We start from the raw sequence: 20,359 nt of genomic DNA, 5'->3' as shown, positions 1-20,359 counted from the left end.
GAGTGTGCATTTCTTTCAAATAAAAGACAGAATAACAAGTCTACCACTAGGGTGGTAGTAGCCTAGTGGGTAACACACTCGCCTATGAACCAGAAGACCCGGGTTAAAATCCCACTTACTACCATTGTGTCCCTGAGCAAGACACTTAACCCTAAGTTGCTCCAGGGGGGGACTGTCCCTGTAAATACTGATTGTAAGTCGCTCTGGATAAGGGCGTCTGATAAATGCTGTAAATGTAATTGTACCACTGGTGTATCACGCCCTGCTTCCTCCCCATCACTAATCCCAAAGATCAAGATAATTTTATCAGCAACTAGAGGTGACCTTACAAAATCCTGAAAAGTAAAGTGTGGCCTGTATGTTGCAGTCATGGTTTCATTTTGTGGGATGGGTGTGTTTCAGGTTGCATCTGGGTTATAAACGATATCATATTCTATGATATTTGTGGTCACATCTCATGTCACTTTAACACCAATGGGGAATATAATGAAAAATGTGGAAAATAAAAGCATAAAAATCATCACAGTGACATTAAGCATAAAGTGTTTAGATATGTGAGAAGACCTAATGAATGCAGCTCAGTAGTGAAAATGTATTTTTTTTAAATAAATCCTCCAGCGAAGGTGTCCCTTCTTCTACAAAAAATATCCTGACACGCAGCAATAAGAACCACAGAATGCAAAAGAAATGGTCATTTCTAATTTTAATTGATTGGCTAGGCAATCTGGAAGTGTGAAGGAGGGGAGGGAGGAGCCAGAGGGATATGTCGACACAACGCTACGACGCTGTCATTAGCCTACGCGCTGCTTCCTGTACATCTGATTGACCCAGGGGCCGGCAGAGCTCTCGAAGACTGGCTGCCTAGGGGAGGTGCTCACTGGCCTCCTTTCTAGGATTTGTGACAGAATAAGGGCAGCGCAGCAGGAAGTGAGCAGGACAAAAGCTGAGAAGCATGAAAACAAGTGCACCCTGTGGTGTTAGAAGCTGATCAGAAGAAACACCTTGATTCAGGGTCTTCAGTGACTGTAGGTCCCTCACCATGTCTCACATGGTGGGTGCAGTAGCTCAGTATTCCACAGACAGATCATCTCATCCATAATCATATAGAAATCTATAAAGTACATCAGAAAGAAGAAATAATATCATAGGTTCAGGAGTGCTATTGCTATGGTAACAGTATACTTCTGGACTGGGAAAATGATGCATATGTAATATTGTAATCTGTATGGGTGTGTGCGACATACAATAATAATGGAAAATGCACAAACATAATAGGATTAAATAAGAGCATGTCTCTGTGGAGGCAATAAAAACACCGCTGCTGCTGGCCGACTGCACCACTCATCTCAGAAGTGGTTCAATCAAGAAACTTTTGCCCGTTTTCCATAGTGCTAGTTGGTGAAGATCAATCTCTTGTCTTTTCCTCTATTCACCACAGTTCTACCCATGTTGCATCTACGTTGCTGAACTCTAACCATGCACAGATGTCTCTTTTCCACCCATATAAACACAGCGTGCATGTTATGGTGGGTGTTATTCAATACTGCATCACACCACACTGCAGACAGCCAGTCCTTCTGTGTGCTCCTGCTGACAAAAATGCTGAGCCACACTATTAAATGATTAAAATGAGAAACAAATGTATATTTTTAAATATTTCTTCTTTACACATCTGATAGTAAAGTGTTCCCTGCTGAAATTGTAGAGTCATTATTCAGGTGTCATTATTCATTTATAGAGTGCTGATTGGCTGGAAAACAAAGTAAACATGTGAGTTCCCTCTCCCTGATTGGTCGTGCTGTCTGCCACAGGAGGGAGAAGAGAGGGGTTCTTCAGACGTCCTGTTTTTGCCAGCAACACGAAAACGTCCTTCTGGAGAGTCCAAAAAATCCCTTCGCCCAGGCACGGCCCCTCCCCCTCCCTTTCACTGGTGGTGGGCGGCGTCCATTAGCGTAGCGAGGCATGTGATTGGTCAGCCAGGTGTGTGGGTGAGGGTTTTGGAGCTGCTGTTCTGGAAGAGTGGCTGAAGAAACATGCCCACTGTGCCAAAGACACACACAAACACAAAGATCCACAGGAAGAGCCGGTCTATCACCATGGCAACATATTTCCAGTCTTCACTCACCTGAGAGAGAGAGAGAGAGAGAGAGAGAGAGAGAGATAGGGGGGAGGTTAAGAAGCAGAATAGGGATTAAAGAACAGAAGAAGGAGATCAAATGTTGCAGGGTTATGGTGAAAACAGTACAAGAGATGATGAGGAAGAGGAGCGTGAAATGAGGAAGAGGGAATGTGGAGAGAGAGGTGGTAAGGGGTTAATATCTGCACACACTTCAATCCCCTACAGAACTCGGAACTCACACCATAACCGCAGCTATGGCACAAAGTGGGGTCGGCATGGCAACAGCCCTGTAACCATGGAGATAGGGATGTGTGCAGGTCAGGATGATGATGGCAGAATTCCTCTAAGCTCCTTGCTCAGATATTAATGTTCACACACAGCTACTTACACACAAAAAAACACACACTCTCTCTTTAAGAGCTTTTCGTGTGTGTAGCATGCTTGTGTAAATGCACTCATGAAAATTCATCAGGCCCTGGAACAAGTGACGCTCACATTAATTCCCCTCAGCATCTCATATGCTGTGAGGTGACCATGTCACCGCCTAATTATCCAAACTGTCATTTCTCTCCTGACTCATGCCGCTTCCATCATTCACGCCCACATGCCTCATGGCTGCATGATCGTGTTCACTTGCACTTTTGCCAAAATATTACAAATTATATATTGAGGCAGATGTGTATAGCTTTGCATGGACATGCAAACATCAACTAATACACATGTGTAGATGACAAAAACCTTCATATTCCCAATTCAACAATCATTACTGCCACCTTTACATCTGCTTTCAGTTAAACCAGTTAAACCAACTATCCTGTATTTCAAATCCCCTTTTATTCAACGCTCACCTCATCATTGTGATTGTCATTGTGATACATTGTGTGGCTTTGTACACATCTTTGGCTTTGTAGGCCAGCATCAGTATTTTGAACCTGATGCGTGCAGCTACAGGGAGCCAGTGGAGGGAGCGTAGCAGAGGGGTGTGGGAGAACTTGGGAAGATTGAAGATCAGTCGTGCTGCTGCATTTTGTATGAGTTGTAGAGGTCGGATGGTACATAGTGGTAGACCAGCTAGAAGGGAGTTGCAGTAGTCCAGTCGTGAGATTACTAAGGACTGAACAAGTATCTGAGTGGCCTGTGCTGACAGATAAGGACGGGTTTGTCTGATATTGTAGAGAAGGAATATACATGAGCGGGAAAGATTGCTGATGTGAGTCGAGAAGGAGAGTTGATTGTCTATTATTTCTCCAAGGTTGCGGGCTGTTTTAGAAGGAGAAAGCCATGAATTGTATTTATCACATAAGCAATTTTCTTCATTTCATGCTGACTTTCACTTCACTCAAATCCGTATTCATGTCAAATGAAAAAGCCCAGAGCCATGCTGACTTGTCTTGTTAGTTTTTTAACCCATCACCCTGAGTGAGCAGTGGGCAGCCATGACAGGCGCCCGGGAGCAGTGTGTGGGGACGGTGCTTTGCTCAGTGGCACCTCAGTGGCTCCTTGGCGGATCGGGATTCGAACTGGCAACCTTCTGATTACGGGGCCACTTCCTTCCTCAACAGTAACAGAGGAGCTTGTGATGTGGCCACTCAGGCACCAGGTGCCTTAAACTAACAAGACAGGTCAGCATAGCTCTGGGCTTTTTCATCTGACATGGATACTGATTTGAGTGAAGCTTTGAAATGAAAAAAAATGTTTTCTTAATGAATAAAATAACTGGTAATTAATCTTTCCCTTGCAGGGTCACAGGTCACTAACAGAGTCACAAACTCCACACATCTACAACCCATGCAGGGTTCACCTTACATCTCCATGCATCCTTAACAGCCCTCCACCAGTCCATCACGCACACAAACACATCTACATGAAGTAAATATAGATTACACTTACACTCCGGTCATCATCCTCACTCTTCATGTGATTGGCAATAAACCGGACGCCATCCACCGCCTCGTCCAATCCTGGATAGGCCTGGCCCAACAGGGCGTGTCCTACAGCAGGAGTCGGCTGCTGCTGCTGCTGCTGCTTCCCCCGTGTCAGACTAGATGTCTGGATGCTCCCCTCCCTTGCTCCTTCCCGCCCTTCTCGTAGTCCATTCAAACCGTCGGCCGAGCCCCCGGCGCCGCCCATCTCTGCACCAAACTGCTTGAGCGACGCCCGGTTCACGTAGCAGGTGCAGGCCTCGCTGTTGCTGCTCTCCTTCACAAAGCCTCCACCTCCTCCTCCTCCCAACAAGCTTCCAGTTGCAGCAGCACTCGAACCTCCACCACCGCCACTGAGCCCCACCATAAGCCCCACCCCCTGGCCCGCAGCCTCGCGCTGCTCGCTGGCGTGGCGCCGGTGCCGGAGCCGCTGGCGTTCGCTGCTGTTCCGAGGCTGCCGCATGAAGAGCAGCGCGGGCAGCTTCTCCAGGAACACCACCTTCACCCAGGGCGGCATGGTATGGGTAGTAGGCGAGCGGTGGTGCACGTTCAGCACGCACACGCTGGTCACGATGGAGAAGGTCACCAGCACCATGGTGAACATGAGGTACTTGCCCACCAGCGGCACGTCCAGCGATGTCGGCGGCACGATTTTAGAGATAAGCAGAAGGAACACAGTAAGGGCCAGCAGGACGGAGATACACAGCGTCATCTTCTCACCACAGTCTGAGGGCAAGTAGAAGACAAGGATGGCCAGGGAGGTGATCAGCACGCAGGGAATGATCAAGTTAATGGTGTAGAACAGTGGCTTGCGGCGGATGATGAAATCATAGGTGATGTCCACGTACGCAGGGTCTGCCGGGTTCTCGTTGCGGCGTCCAGGCAAGGCAATGATGTCCCACTCGCCGCTCGGTGTGAAATCATCCATGCTGGCCACATCTGTACGCAGGACCAGGTCCACCTCGGTGCGATCGTACGTCCAGGATCTGAAGGTCAGGGTGCAGTTCTGTTGGTCGAAGGGGAAATGCTTGACCTCGATCTTGCATGCACTCTTGTAGATGGCTGGAGGAAGCCAGAAGACGCTGCCATCATGAGAGACCACAGCATTGGAGTAGAAGGACACCTCATACATGCCATCAGCACTGGGTGGGAACACAGCACAACATATTATATATATTTTTTCTTTTTAACAAAAAATGAATTATAAAGTGAGTATGAAAAGTATTACAATTTTACTCTGTGTTATGTTTGCTAAAATCATTTAAGTTCATTTTTCCTCATTAATGTACACAGCACCCCATGTTGACAGAAAAACACACAATTGGTGACATTTTTGCAGATTTATTAACAATGAAATTGACATTTTTACAGCATTTATCAGACACCCTTATCCAGAGCGACTTATCACATGGTCCTAAGTATTCAGACCCTTTGACACTCATATATTTAACTCGGGTGCTGTCCATTTCTTCTGATCGTCGTTGAGGTGGTTCTACACCTTCATTTGAGTCCAGTTGTGTTTGATTATACAGATTGGACTTGATTAGAAAGCCACACCCCTCTCTGTCTAAGACCTTACAATTCACAATGCATGTCAGAGCAAATGAGAATCATGAGGTCAAAGGAACTGCCTGAAGAGCTCAGAGACAAAATTGTGGCAAAGCACGGATCTAGCAAAGGTTACAAAACAAATTCTGTGGCACTTAAGGTTCCTAAGCACATTGGCCTACATAATCCTTAAACAGAAGACACTTGGGATGACTAGAACCCTTCCTGGACCTGGGGGACAGGACGACTGGTTACAATCGAGAGAAAGATGAATGCGGCCAAGTGATATCCTGGACGAAATCCTTCTCCATTGCTCAGGACCTCAAACTGACCAAAGGTTTACCTTCCAACAAAACAATGACCCACACAGCTATTGAAGGAGTGGCTTCACAACAACAGTGACTGTTCTTGCATGGCCAGCCAGCCTGACTTAAACCCAATTAAGCATCTTTGGAGAGACCTAAAAATGGCTGTTCACCAACGTTTACCATCCAACCTGCCAAAACTGGGGAGGATCTGCAAGGAGGAATGGCAGTGGATCCCCAAATCCAGGTGTGAAAAACTTTCCCAAAAAGACTCATGGCTGTATTAGATCAAAAGGGTGCTTCTACTAAATATTGAGCAAACAGTCTGAACACTTACAACCATGTGATATTTCAGTTTCTGTTTGTTAATAAATCTGCAAAAATGTCAACAATTCTGTTTTTTCCTGGTCAATATGGGGTGCTGTGTGTATATTAATGAGTAAAAAATGTACTTCATTTTAGCAAATGGCAGCAATATAACAAAGAGTGAAAAATTAAAGGGGGTCTGAATACTTTCCATACCCACTGTAATCACTTTTTCCCACATTTGGTTATCTGAAAGCTGAGTCATGGCAACTGGACTGGACTTTAATGTAGAGACGTTTCATTCTTCGTCCACAGTCAATCTGGGAGGGAAGCTTTGCATGTGCAGGCCACAGACACAATTTATCTCCAACCTATAATGCTGCCCTTTCATCCATCCCCAGGACAGTCAGGCCCAATTCACACGTCCACCAGGTTGGCAACATTAACGAGTTTAATGGGGGCAGGAGGAGCTGCCAGGGCGGGGCTGTCACATCTACCCACCCCTCCCCTGCCTTTGTTTCACGTAACAAGCCTATTCTAGGTGGGATTGAGGTGAAACCAACCTGGAGGATAAATCTGGGGGCACAAGCTAATTTCCCTCAGATTGACAAAGTTCTGTGGATGCAGAATGAAACATCTCTACATTAAAGAAAGAAAGAGTCCAGTTGTCACGACTCAACATTCAGACAAATTCACCTGGATGACTGAGAATCTTCACAGACACATTTTATGTTACAGCCTTATTTCAAAATGGATTACATTTTTTTCTCAGAATTCGACTCACAACACCCCACAATGACAATGTGAAAAAAAAGTTTACTTGAGGTTTTTAGTTATTAATTTTTTTTGTATAAAAAGTGAGAAATCACATGTACATAAGTATCTACTGCATGCCCTCTACATTTATAAGAACAAAGAGCAAAAACACTGGCACAGGTAGGAAAGGGCAGGAATTTGTGTAGCTCTACGGCTCTATGTAGGCCCTGGGTTTGGTAACTATGGCCCTACACAATGTTTAAAAAATAGAAAATAACATATTTTGCCAACATGCTATATTCTGAAAAGGTGAAAGGTAATCCAATACGTTTCTGAAAAAAAAAACTAGCATTGATTTTACCTCCAATGTGTTGAGGCCTCATGCACACACAAACACACACACTTCAGCCAGCCAGGGTTGTGAGAGAGTGAGTGTGTGTAATTAGGTTTGGAAAGACGGATCATTAGATGGATGGAGACGGATGAAAGATTGATGGACGGGGAGGCACACGCATCGGTTACAGGCGGCTGAGGGCACGGCAGTAAGACGACACACAGACGTCAGCTGTGAGTCACCGACGACAGGAACAAATGACCTGCGCTTCACAATACTCATGTAACAGCCGAGGGAGGGGGGCATGATGTATAAAAGATGTGAAGAAGAAAGCAACTGTTGAGCAAATCTTTTTTTAATTTGATTTCATTTGGGAAGCTGAGGTTTGGTCCATGACCACGGATCTGTATTTGTAAAATGTATGCACGTCACTAATGCCCTCTGTAGAGCTGTCAGTCAGCCATTAATTTTTTTTCAAGCTTGACATGTCTGGAAAATGAAGTCTGAAGGAAGTCCTAATTAATGTTGAAATATGAAGGACCTGAGTGGGCAGAATTTCTACCATGATATGATGTTAACACATCCATAAATGCATTATTCCATGACAATTCTACTGTTGTCAGGGTAATATATCTCCCTCTTCATCCACAGCAAGCCACAGCACTGCCACATTCTACTGATAGTGGCATCTGTGGCACACCAGCAGCCACACAGGAATAATGCTGCAACCAACAGATCAGTCTTAAAACAAACATTTATTTCCTGTCCAAACTGCCAATCCACCACTTACCCAGAATTCCTTTAATAACCTGCATTTGGCCGGTAATAGGTACAAAATATTCCCCTCCCTGGCCACCATGTGACAGATGTGTGGAATGCAACATATGAACCTAAATTTGTCTCCTCCTTCCCCTTCTCCATGGGACTCACTTGTTGTAGAGAACCACGTCAGGCAGCCAGATGTGTTTGGATGGCAGTCTGACCTTCATCATGCCGTCAAACTCCTCAGGCACCCATGTCAGCCTATAGTCCTGCCATTCCTGATAATGTACAACATCAAATACATCATTAACAGTATTATTACTAATTACTATTTGTACAGGTGAAATCAGGTAGAGAAGAGGTGTAGACACTCACCTGAGTGAGCCACACATTGGTTGTCATGATCTGCTCCCTCTCATGCTGGAAAAATAAAACATGAAACCTCACTCATCTTGACATGGCACCCCTGACCACCATAACTAGGACTTGAACATACCACACTGATGAGTTGGGCTAGGGAGACCATGAGCTGCACAGTCACCAGCTCAGAGCCATTGGTTGCAGGCCGAATAAGCTTGTTGTAGTGAGCCGGGTTCAGCAGGTGCTCCACCAGTCGCTCCTCCGTGTCGGCCCCTAGACTGTCTGTACAAGAGAAAAGTGAGTTGCTGTGAGGTCATAACCAATCAGTCACAACACACACACACACACACACACACACACACACACGGAATACTATTTCCACAGGATATATATTTGGAAATGACCTACAATGGAGGAACATGGGAAGAAGGTGTCCTTATCCTATTAACTACAGAACTATCAACTATCACATACGTAAAAATTGTTCACCACTGTCATGTTACACTGGGTTCAACATTCATTTTCATCATATTCCTCTATGGTAGTGGTATTTTCATCAATGAAATATATGATGAAATAATGCAAAAAATAATGACCTACTCACAATCTGTGCAACCGGATGGGAAACAGAAAGCATGATTTAAAACGCTTTTAAACAATATTCGTCAACAACATTACATGATATATGCTGGTTACGTTTCGTCTCATGTCGTCTTCATCATGTCCGAAAGGTTAATTCACGACGACGTTTAAACATAAATTTTGTGGACAAAACACAACATCTGTGGTTCAGCTGTTGTTTTTGTCAACATAAAAAAACATAAATTAAAGACGAAATATCTTTTTGACATGATGAAGACGAGATGAGACATAAACGCTAAAATGCTCAGACTTTTAGTCGACTGAAACTTGACATGACTAATAAAGACTAAAGTGACAGATTGGACTAAAACTAAAATTAAAACTAGTAGTGGTGGCCTAGCGGGTAAGGAAGCAGACTTATAATCGGAAGGTTGTTGGTTCAAATCCCGAAGGTATGATCTTCTGAAGAACCGGGCGCCCTTGGCTTTTTTTTAAACGTGTTTATGAAATATTTTTCCACTTAAATAAGGAGCAGTAAAATATCCCCCATTCACAGACAATTAGGATTTACCTGTTCTGTAGGAGCCAAAATATCCTAAAAATGAAAAAAGCGCCACATACACATACACACACACACACACACACACACACACACACACTGTACACTCTTCTTCCTGAACCAGTCTCTATCTCTCTCTCTATTGATTCCTCTCTGTCGCTCGTCCCAATGCTCTCACCTCACAGCGCATTACATCTCTCTCTCTCTATCTCTCTCCATTTCACATCTCCTCTTTCTCTCCTCACTCCCTTAATGTATGCCGTGTGCAGAAGTGGCTGATGTACAGCAGCCAAAAGCCCAAGCTGCCAGTAAATTTTATAATACATTAGAGGGGCTCATCACAGCAGGAGGTAACACACACACATACACACACACACACACACACCATCAAGACTCTCTCGTTTCTTTTAATCTCTTTCTCTCCAGCTTTGAAATGTCAGAGGGAAAACAGCGTTTTAATAAATGAACACCTCTGTCCTCTCATCCCTCCATCCTTGCTCCGCCCATCCCCCTCCACTCTCTCCCTCTCCCAGCTACATTAAGCCACGGTTCTAAGTGCTTGTAACATTTCACGTGTCTGCATGTGTGTATGTGTGCACGGCGTAAGAACGGCAAAGTGACTATTTATTTAACGTCATGTTATTCTTCCATCCCATTTTAGAAAAATGGGAGCTCTGCGCAGTAAGTGCTTGCTTCCTGTTTTAACGTACAGCAGGAGGAGATACGAGTACATGCTTCAGACTCATTAGTGCTCTTCTCATGGTAGTTAATGAAGACATGTACCTGCACAGAGGTTTTTGGAATTATCCATCAGCCACATACTCTGCAGAACTTTATCAATCCACATTTTTATCACGTTTCATCAATCAGTCAGACAAGATGATCTTATGAAACTGCTCGAGCTGTACAAGCTGGTGTCGTACGAAGTAACCACACCACTCTAACGAAGAGAATCTAGACATTTGATCAATTATTTGATCTATTTGGAATTCTCCATCATCCAGAATATGATTCATGTTTGTAATTTATGGTATTCAATGCGATATTTTGTGCATCCTAATTTTATCTGTTTCTTATGCTTTCCAGATCCATTTGGAAAGGCTGGTCCACTTTTTGAAGCTTGATCTCAGGATCTTTTCAGGTTCTTCACAGACTGTAACAGTCAGAGATGTAGTCACAGTACACAACTGTGTCCCAAGGCCTTATTTGTACAATAGCCAGGCATACAGGAGAAAAGATCGTACGCCTTGTCACTTTGTATATTGTCTGCAGTGGAATTCTGTCATCTGCGTACTTACACAGGATTTATTTACAGATAGTACAGAGATGCAATGAATAAAACCAGCATAACCAATATAATACACACATAAATATGCAGCATGCCTGTGTGTGTGTGTTTCTTTTAAGAAGGCTAGTTTAAAATACTGAATCAATACCCTGGCTTTGTGTGTATTTCTCTCCTCTTCCTACAACTCATCTTGCTCACATTGATTTTAGATATTTCAGGCTGGAAGGTTTCAGGTGCCAAATCCCCTTCTCTTCTTTATCTTGTGAAGACCCCCCCCCCCCACACACACACACACACAGCAGAATATATATGAGACACATGCAACATTTATTGCATTCTAATGTAATTTATTGCAATCACATGGCAGCAACTTAATGAATTTAGTTCAAACTGAACCTCAGCATGGGAAGAACTGGGATTTACGTGACTTTGAATGGTTGTTGTTGCTTAATTCTCGTGGAAAACTATCTGAAGGTTTTACAGAATATGGGCTGAAAAAGAGCAAATATTCAGTGACTGGCTGTTGCATGGACAGAAAAGCCTGGGTGAGGACAATGGTCAGCCGTAGCTCAAATAATCAAGGTATGCAGAATAGCACCTCTGAACGTTGATCTACCCCACATGTTGAACGCCCCACAAGGCAACACTCCTGCCAGACAAGAACAGGAAACCAAGGCTACACTTCACACATGTAGAACAGATTGGATTGGGGTGATATTTTCTTTAGTACCATTGGAGCACGCCTTTATGAGAACACTGGACCCACCTCTCTTGGACTGTACTCCAACATCCTCCACAGTCACCATTTCCCCATCCTATAGAGCACCTCTGAAATACCTTCTCAAGTCATACCATGAAGAATGAAGGCAACAGGATGTCCAACCCGATACTAGCAACATGGACCTAATAAAATGATTGTATATCCCATAATACTGCCCCAGTCGCAAATCAAACATTACAGTACTACTCAGCACATCCTGTACTCTCTTTCTCATATGAAAGTGAAGTGATTGTCACACGTGATACACAGCAGCACAGCACACAGTGCACACAGTGAAATTTGTCCTCTGCATTTAACCCATCACCCTGAGTGAGCAGTGGGCAGCCATGACAGGCTCCCAGGGAGCTGTGTGTGGGGACGGTGCTTTGCTCAGTGGCACCTCAGTGGTACCTTGGCAGATCGGGATTCGAACCAGCAACCTTCTGATTACGGGGCCGCTTCCTTAACCACTAGGCATTTGTGCATTTGAAATATACAGTATGTGCACATATAATGATATTTAACTATGAAGCTAACTACATTATACCAAATGCTACATAATATAAATGCTACAAATGATATTCAAAGAACAATGTTAATATATATCATTCTATATTAATTATAATACAATAGTCAATATCAATGTGCATAGCTTTTATTTTAATCCAGTTGAGACAGCCAGTGATATAAAGCTGTAAAATTGGAAATATGGCTTTACACACACACACACACACACATCCAGATATATCCTTAGTAGGATTGCCCTGAAAATTCAGTATTTTGGTGTAACAGTATTTTAACTGTTATGCAGGGGTCAATATAAATAGCTGCAATTGTCAATAATTTAAAGGCGTCACAAACTGTCAGGCTGTGTGGAAATTTTGAAACTGAGTGGTTTTTAATAACAAAAACACACAGCATTAATGTAGAACATGGGGTGTGAAGGCCATTAGGACCCAGCACATATATGAATGGGTGGCATCACACTATCTGTAACCTGGATATACTAAAAATGTCCCTTATTCAGCCCAACCACACAATAATCATCAGCAATGCACCATTCTGCAAAACGCTTTATATATCATAAAAATATTATATATATGAATCATTACATCCAAGGCCACAGCATACAGAACAATCGTTATACTGCACGTAAATTATCATAAAGTGCATTCATCACCCACAGATCAGGACACATGCATCCATACAGCAGAACAGATGATGTCCCATCTGTGTTCAGCATGGTGGTGCGTCTCCAGGCTAAATACTGCCACTCTTCCTCGGTCCTCGCCAGAGAGAGCTGTGTGTCAGTGTGTGTCTAATGTCTCCTGTCTCTAAGGGTGTCTCAAAATGTGACTGGTTCCCCTGCTAACCACTGGATCAGAGCGCTGATAATCACTGCTTGATTTGCAATGCGGAATCGGCACATTTTTCAACAAGACCATACCATCATTCATCATTCTGACAACAAACTCAAAAAAATAACATCAGACTGATAATCAAAATAGGTCCTCTGTGTCCCTCAAAAAGCACATTGTCATTTTTATAATTTGTAAAATGATCATTTGTATCATTACAGTGTTACACAAGGAGGACAATAAAGGCTCAAGTTGTCTCATCCAGATGTGACAGCCAATAGCATTCATACCTATGAAGTAATTTTGACTTCCCATGCATTCATTACATGTTGAAAAACTCTCCAAACTTTGCCATTCCCACAAAATAATTTTACCATACCACCCTTCCAGCTCATAGAACTTTAATTCGAACTTGACATTAAATATGCAGATATAGTTCTACTGCTTAATGATCATCGTGGCTTTTATTCAGCTGGCTTTTTCAAAAGAAAGACAAAAAACGTCCTTTTTAGAAAAACGTTTAAAAGGCTTCTTTCCATGTTTTCCATTATAAAAATATTTATTCACCTAACAATGACGTGATTATGGGATGGGTGGGGAAAAATCACAAATCACATTTAATCACTGTTCAACAAAGTGCTTGGGCATTTACTCTTTGCTTTTGTAAACCATAATATGTGCCTTTCATGCAAAGAACTAGTTCACAATATTACACGTTCTTCCTTTTGTAAAATAATAGTGGTTCACATTTGACCTCAACATAAAAAAATTTCCCAAATTGCTGACCTCACGTGTAGTGGGCTGCAGCGGCCAGAAATTGCAGTTATACACAATTCCGTGTTTTATAGTGGATTCCATTTTATTTGTTGGATTCAGGGATTCCGTCCGTATTTTGCACATTGCAGAAATCGCAGAGCCCTACGTCCTAATGAAGCAAACAAGGGATTTCTGTCAGGATTGGCTGCAGCTGGAGGCATCACCAAAAGGCACTGTGGTTCCGCCCATCAAGGGGTGCAACATTTTTGGGAACCTGACCTTCTTTGTGGACCTGGCAACTGTTTGGCTGTGTTGTTTCGAGTTCTGGCAATCGGATTCTTCCCGGTGATTCAGGGTTTGAGGATGACGCTGATTCCTGTGTGATCCCCAAAACCCGGAAACGGCAACGGAAGCATTCCTCTGGTGGGGAGATGGGCCGGCACCAACCAGAATGGCCGGAGTACTGCCCATGGGAGCTGATGGCTCCGGGATGCCAGCAGGGTGGACGACCCACGGGTCTGCTGGTGGGAGGACACGGACGACGAGAGCGATGATGACATGAGCTGGTGGCCGGTCAGGGCCAGGATGACTCCACCCATCGCGCCCTTCTGCGATTATCATGAGGTCCGTGATGACCCACATGACTTCCGGGGGTACGATGAAGACGCGCACAGGATGCGACCCCCGCGATCTTCGCCCTGCTGGCAAGGGTCCCTGTGGACTGGGAAGACATGGACGACGACAAGATCAATGATGACGCGAGTTGGGCTGTTGGATGGCTCCACCCATTGTGCCCATACACGATAGTCATGTAAGGACTATGAGAGAGAGCCTGTGTCCCCACCAGCGTCCCAGCCTGCTGTAGAGGACGTCCACCACCCTCCACCATCTCCAGCAACGTGCCCCCCTTTATTTCCCCAGTTTTCGGTCATCGTGCCTGGTTTTGTTTCTGTTTAATAAATCCTTGTTCCCATTATGTCCCACCTCTGTGCTTCCTTCCCCCGTCAACTCGCCGATGTGACAATTTCTATGATGGACATTTTAAGGCACTCATGTAAGTGACTCTAGATAAGAGCCTCTGCTAAATGCTATACATGTAAATGTATTTGTGGACAGTTGCTGCATTATGGATGCTACATGGAACAATAAATAAACCCTAAATGTCACATATCGTTGTCATCCCACAAGATTGAGTTATTGAAGAAGCGCTTGACAGTTGAATCGAAAACATGATTTAATCAAACAGAAATAAAAATGGAACAATGGAATAATTGTGCTACCCTGCATCACAGCACAGGGTGACACAATTAAATGTGTCCTCTGCATTTTAATATCACCCTTAGTGAGCAGTGGACAGCCATGAAAGGCTAGGGATCACCCAGGGAGCAGTGTGTGGGGACGGGACCTTGATCACTCGAACCAAACAAGTGATCAGGACCCAATTATCAGGTTAACAGACGCCAACTGAGTGAGCCCAGCAGCACCTCTGCGTTACAATTGTCACTTTGGTTCTTCCCCCCCAACATTATTACAATACCAAATAAAACATCCTGCTGGTTAGGTTCAATACGATTTTTTAGAATTAATTACAGGTCACCCTATTAATATTTGACTGTTTTGGTGACTGTGGGAATTGTGGGGGACATTTCATCCCTGTGTCGCTCTCTAATCAGTCGTATGCATGAACAGTGTTGTTGTTGTTAATAAGGGTGGCCCAACTTATTAAAAAAATAAAATCTTTCACTTCACCACAATTTAATATTTAAATTGTGAGTAATATTTAATACTATTTGATGTTCTTTAAATGTGACGCACATGGAAAAAAGTAAGAAATCAGAGAGGGGGCAAACACTTTTTCACACCACTGTATGTCATTTATCATGTGAAATAATCATTTGTTTATTGTCTATGTCTAATGAATTTGGTGGCCTGTGGACACACTAGATCTTCTTTTTTGAGAAACTGCCATGTCATGATACTCAGAATTTACAATACCGATGGCAACATGATGAATAATTCTAGATGGAAACCTGTCCAGATACAACGAGAATTATCTTTACTCAGAATCAGAAATGACAGGGTGATGACTAAGGTTCTCTAGAAAACAGAGCTCTGTGGAAAGGCACCCGGTGTGTGGATCCAAAGTATGACGTTCTCGTAAAAGTTTAACCTCACAATGGCGTCGTTGTATCACAGAAAGATATGGAGCAGCTATCAAGTAAAAAATTAAAAGAATGTAAGGAATATACATTACACCATATTAAACTGTCATGAGGAAATGAGACACCATTAGAGGTAGAGATTACAAATACGCCTCTCAGTCACCAAGACCACAGTCAAGGGCACAGGCAGGAGCTAGAACTGAACAGAAACTCTCTCAGATTTTACCATCTGTCATAATCCAGAGGAAAAGGTTTTAGAAGGAATGTTTCACCCTGGGAAGCTGATCTAAAATGGGTTCAGATGAGGAGAAATAGCAGAACTACACAACCACTGATGTGAAGTGAAGAACAAAGTGAAGAACATTGATTGTTTCCAGTGGTACATCTCTAGGGGTGGCATAATGACAAAAATGACAAACCAGGTTTTAGAAAAAAATGTAAAACTGAAGAGCCTCTAGCTCGACGTGTTCTCCCTGGCATGAATTCCGTGGAAAGCGCAGTTCCCAGAACACAGTGGTCAGGAAAAATGGCGAGTGTCGTAATCACTTCACTTTCACGTCTACCACCATCACGTGGTATCATGTGGATCTCTTTCCTGCTGGGAATTCATGTGGATGAAGCCCAGTTCCTGACCACCTACACTCCTCTCCTGTATGGGGAACTTAGCCTTCAAATTCCCCAGGTCTCAACTTGTGAGATGTACGGGGGGGAATTTTTTTTTATAAAGATAAAGTGAAGGGATTGTCACTTGTGATACACAGCAGCACAGCACACGGAGCACACAGTGAAATTTGTCCTCTGCATTTAACCCATCACCCTGAGTGAGCAGTGGGCAGCAATGACAGGCGCCTGGGGAGCAGCATGTGGGGACGGTGCTTTGCTCAGTGGCACCTCAGTGGCCCCCAAAGAAGTATCCCATGTGAGAACTAAGGGTAATTTTGGTCCGAATTTGTGGTTAATGGGAGTTTCTTGTCACTGCAACGTTTAAGTGCATTCAGCTGACAACTACTGCTAACCACCACCTGCCCTACAGCATGATCACAGTGCAGAGATACAGTACACCACCTCGCAGAGTTATAGTCAGAGAGCCTGATAGTGGAGTGTGTGTGTAGGGTAGAATGAAAGAGGACAGGATGAGACTGACAGGTGAAATTATCGAGTTTCTGTTAATGAAACAAGCAGTCAGTGAAGATGATCAGACATCATCCCATGAAACCATCACTACAGGCAGGAACCACAGTGACTGTCGGCCTGGAAACCGCCTCGCCTCCCACCGGGTGATAAAGAGAGTGGCACAGGGAGCGGGGACAAAGGTCAGCGAGCGCGGCACAGTCCCTGCTGAGAAACGCGGTCAGACTGTGGCAGGTGTGAGACGTCCGGCTCTGTCCCCACACGCTCTGCAGGGGACATCGCGTCATGTGACGAGCGGAAAATCATGAAAGGATGCGGCACATCCTCAGCCGCAGACAGTGAGGTGCTGGAACGCCCTTGAAAGTCCTTGCTGGGGAGAGATGAGTGAGCGAGAGAGGAGAATGTATGACTGGGGATGAGGTGTGTGTGTGTGTGTGTGTGTGTGTGTGTGTGTGTGTGTGTGTGTGTGAATAACTAGAGTTATATTTAGAACAGACTTACATTCAGGCTCAAACATGAGACAGAAGGAAGGAAAGCAGAAATAGAGAGAGAGAGAGAGAGAGAGAGAGTCTCACAGGCTTCCATGTTGAATTACATTTACAAATGACGCCCCTTCCCACATACCGAGAGCGAACGCGTCGACATTTTGTGGCCGGTGTGTCCTGTTTCTCCAGCAAAGGGCCGGGATTTCAGAAATGCGGTGAACATAAGGCTGCGTTTCATCTTGTACGGTAATACATCTCTTTACAGGGCTGTTTTCCACAAATTCAAATCTTCCAGAAATTACTATTATGGTTGTTGCCATTTAACTGACAGGAACAAATGACAAATATTGTAAATTATTACAAATGTTGCAAATACCACATGTAAGCATTCCATCTCCACTGTGCACTTCAGACATTGTTTTACTTATTTATGAAATTCCATGATGAAAAATGTAAAACTGTACGCATGCAATCCAACTCGATTCTTTTTTCACTTCATGTCCACTTGCACATGGCTTGCTGCTTTAACGATAAGTGATAACGAAGCAGGGACGTCAAATTACGGGTGAATAATTGGATCGTTTCAGAGTGTAAAGGTGTGTGAAGAGACACATGAATGCATGCATGCGTACATGAGCGTGTGTGTGTGTGTATAAATTTCCTCCTCATTGCCCAAGCTTGCCGGTTGATGTGCAGTTTCGAGTGTGTGTGTGTGTGTGTGTGTGTATGTGTGTGTGTGTGTGTGTGTGGGCTGGGCAGCAGGTCTTGACCTCCAGATCTATGCTCATTGATCAGCAGTCATAAGTCACAGTGAGCGTCTGTCCAATTCAGGCTTCCTTACCGAGCTCAGCATATCTCACACACACATTTACCATGACCCCTTACCAGCACACACACATACACACACACATACACACACGCTATCTGCATCAATGCCAATTAGAGTTAATATACAGCTAACAAGCCTAATGCTTTATCTATGTGTGCAAGAGACACAAATCCATATTCCTGCAATTTGCCAAAACACCCAGATTATTTGCTAATGATCTCTTCAGTGTAATGAGGAGGAACGACGATAAAATAAAGCAAAGAACACAAAGATGATGTGATCATGTGATTACTTTTCCCAAAAATGCCAATAATGCTTAAAGAGTAATAAGCATCAGCTCGGAGGAACGAGGACAGGGTTGGGCCATCCTCCACTCCGCAAAGTCGGAGTTAATTAGCCACGTTCGCCTTCAGAGACCGGACACGTGGACAGAAGGGCCAAAGCCAACATTCCCCAGAGGCATTGTGGGATTTCTGTGGTCATCTCGCTCTACACAGACATGTACAGGAGGTAGATGTTCATTGTGGTTTTCCACATCCTTCACGGTGCGTGAATATGGCTTCGATGCTGTGTTCAGGGCAGGGTCGAGGCTCTCCTCACCTCACGGTGCCGGGCGTAAATATTCATCAGTTGTGACTGTAAGAAAACTGGTCCGTCTTGCCTCCCTGGTCTACCTGTGCAGAATGTTCCAGGTAGCAAAACCACTCAGCAACAGAAAGAGTGAGACCAACGGCTGGAAGCCGAAAAAGGTGTAAAATTCAGAAATTAGACAAAAGGATGAAAAGGATTTTTGGATTTCCTGGTTTGTGGTAATAATGTAACAAATGAAATATTATGGTCATGTTCAGACATGGACTTCCATAATAAAAAAATACTATTTTAATCAGGTAGGTGGTCGAGTTTCCCTGGTCTGGACGTGATGTGTGTGTGTGTGTGTGTGTGTGTGTGTGTGTGTGTGTGAGTGTGTGGAGATGATGGATTCTATCATAAGGCGGTGTCACCAATACAGGGCCGTTAAAAGCTTCCCGCAGTTTTATCATGACGGCAGCTCACTTATGCGCAATAATGGCACACACACACACACACACACACACACACACACACACACACAAACAACCTGAATGCACTGAGAACATAGAGCCGGTTCACAATGTGCAGAAAAACGCGCTGCACAGATAACACGCACCGGACTGGAGATGTGCTCATGGCGCACAAAAAAACACGACCGATCCATCCCACACACACACACACACACACACACACACACTATCCCCGTATACCCAAATCCTTGGGAAAAAAAACAATACAACACCAACACACACACACGCTGTCGATTAAAACGCGACGCTTACTTGTGACGAGGCCGAGGAGGTAGAGGAGCATCCACACGGCCATCTCTGCGAGGACTGGCGCGCGTCAGCCGGGTCTGCGTGTGCGGGCGCGCGCTCGCGCGCGTGACGTGACGTGCTCTCTGCGTCCTCGCCGCCCGCCTGTCGGAGGGGCTGTGGACGCCCGTGTCGGGTGTGCGTGACGTGACGTGCTCTCTGCGTCCTCACCGCCCGCTTGTCGGAGGGGGGCTGTGGATGCCCGTGTCGGGTTCCTCGGCTCCCCGGTGGGTGTGCGTGGCGAGGCGCGCTCCGGTGGCGCGCCGGACGCCTCGGGAGGAGCAGCGACAGGGGACGCGGGCAGGGACTGTCCGGCCAGAGGGCTCCCCGCTGGTTGGACACTTGTTGTGTATTTGCGCCTTTTTTCTCTCCGCGCTGTTATGTAATGCGCATGCGCTGTAGCGCCCGCGCGCTCCCGCGCGCCATCCTCACGCGCCAGCTTCCCGAACGTGGAGCTCGTGCAGAGGAGAAGGACGCAGTGACGGTGCAGGACGCACATGTCGCCATGCCAGCTGATGCACATTCTATTGAATGTGGCTTTTACTAAAAGGTACATTACGCTACTTTCCAAGAGTTTAATCAACAATTCCCTTTCTTTTCTATCATAATCTTTATCTTCCCTGTTGTGTCCATCGGCCCAGATATAATGTCT

General features: G+C 44.6%; 1 protein-coding gene across 1 annotated transcript; it reads right to left on the bottom strand.

The window, feature by feature from the left end:
* Positions 1-685: 685 nt before the first annotated feature.
* Positions 686-20,069, bottom strand: chrnb2 (cholinergic receptor, nicotinic, beta 2). Its single transcript, XM_028977156.1, has 6 exons — positions 19,675-20,069; positions 8,549-8,694; positions 8,428-8,472; positions 8,221-8,330; positions 4,010-5,183; positions 686-2,125 (listed from the first exon to the last, which is right to left on the bottom strand). The coding sequence occupies exons 1-6, from the start codon at positions 19,715-19,717 to the stop codon at positions 1,973-1,975; spliced, it is 1,671 nt and encodes a 556-aa protein (XP_028832989.1). The 5' UTR covers positions 19,718-20,069; the 3' UTR covers positions 686-1,972.
* Positions 20,070-20,359: the final 290 nt, after the last annotated feature.

The sequence above is a fragment of the Denticeps clupeoides genome, chromosome 4 (genome assembly GCF_900700375.1).
Source record: "Denticeps clupeoides chromosome 4, fDenClu1.1, whole genome shotgun sequence".
Taxonomy (NCBI): Eukaryota; Metazoa; Chordata; class Actinopteri; order Clupeiformes; family Denticipitidae; genus Denticeps; species Denticeps clupeoides.
This window is presented reverse-complemented; position numbering and strand designations above follow the sequence as displayed.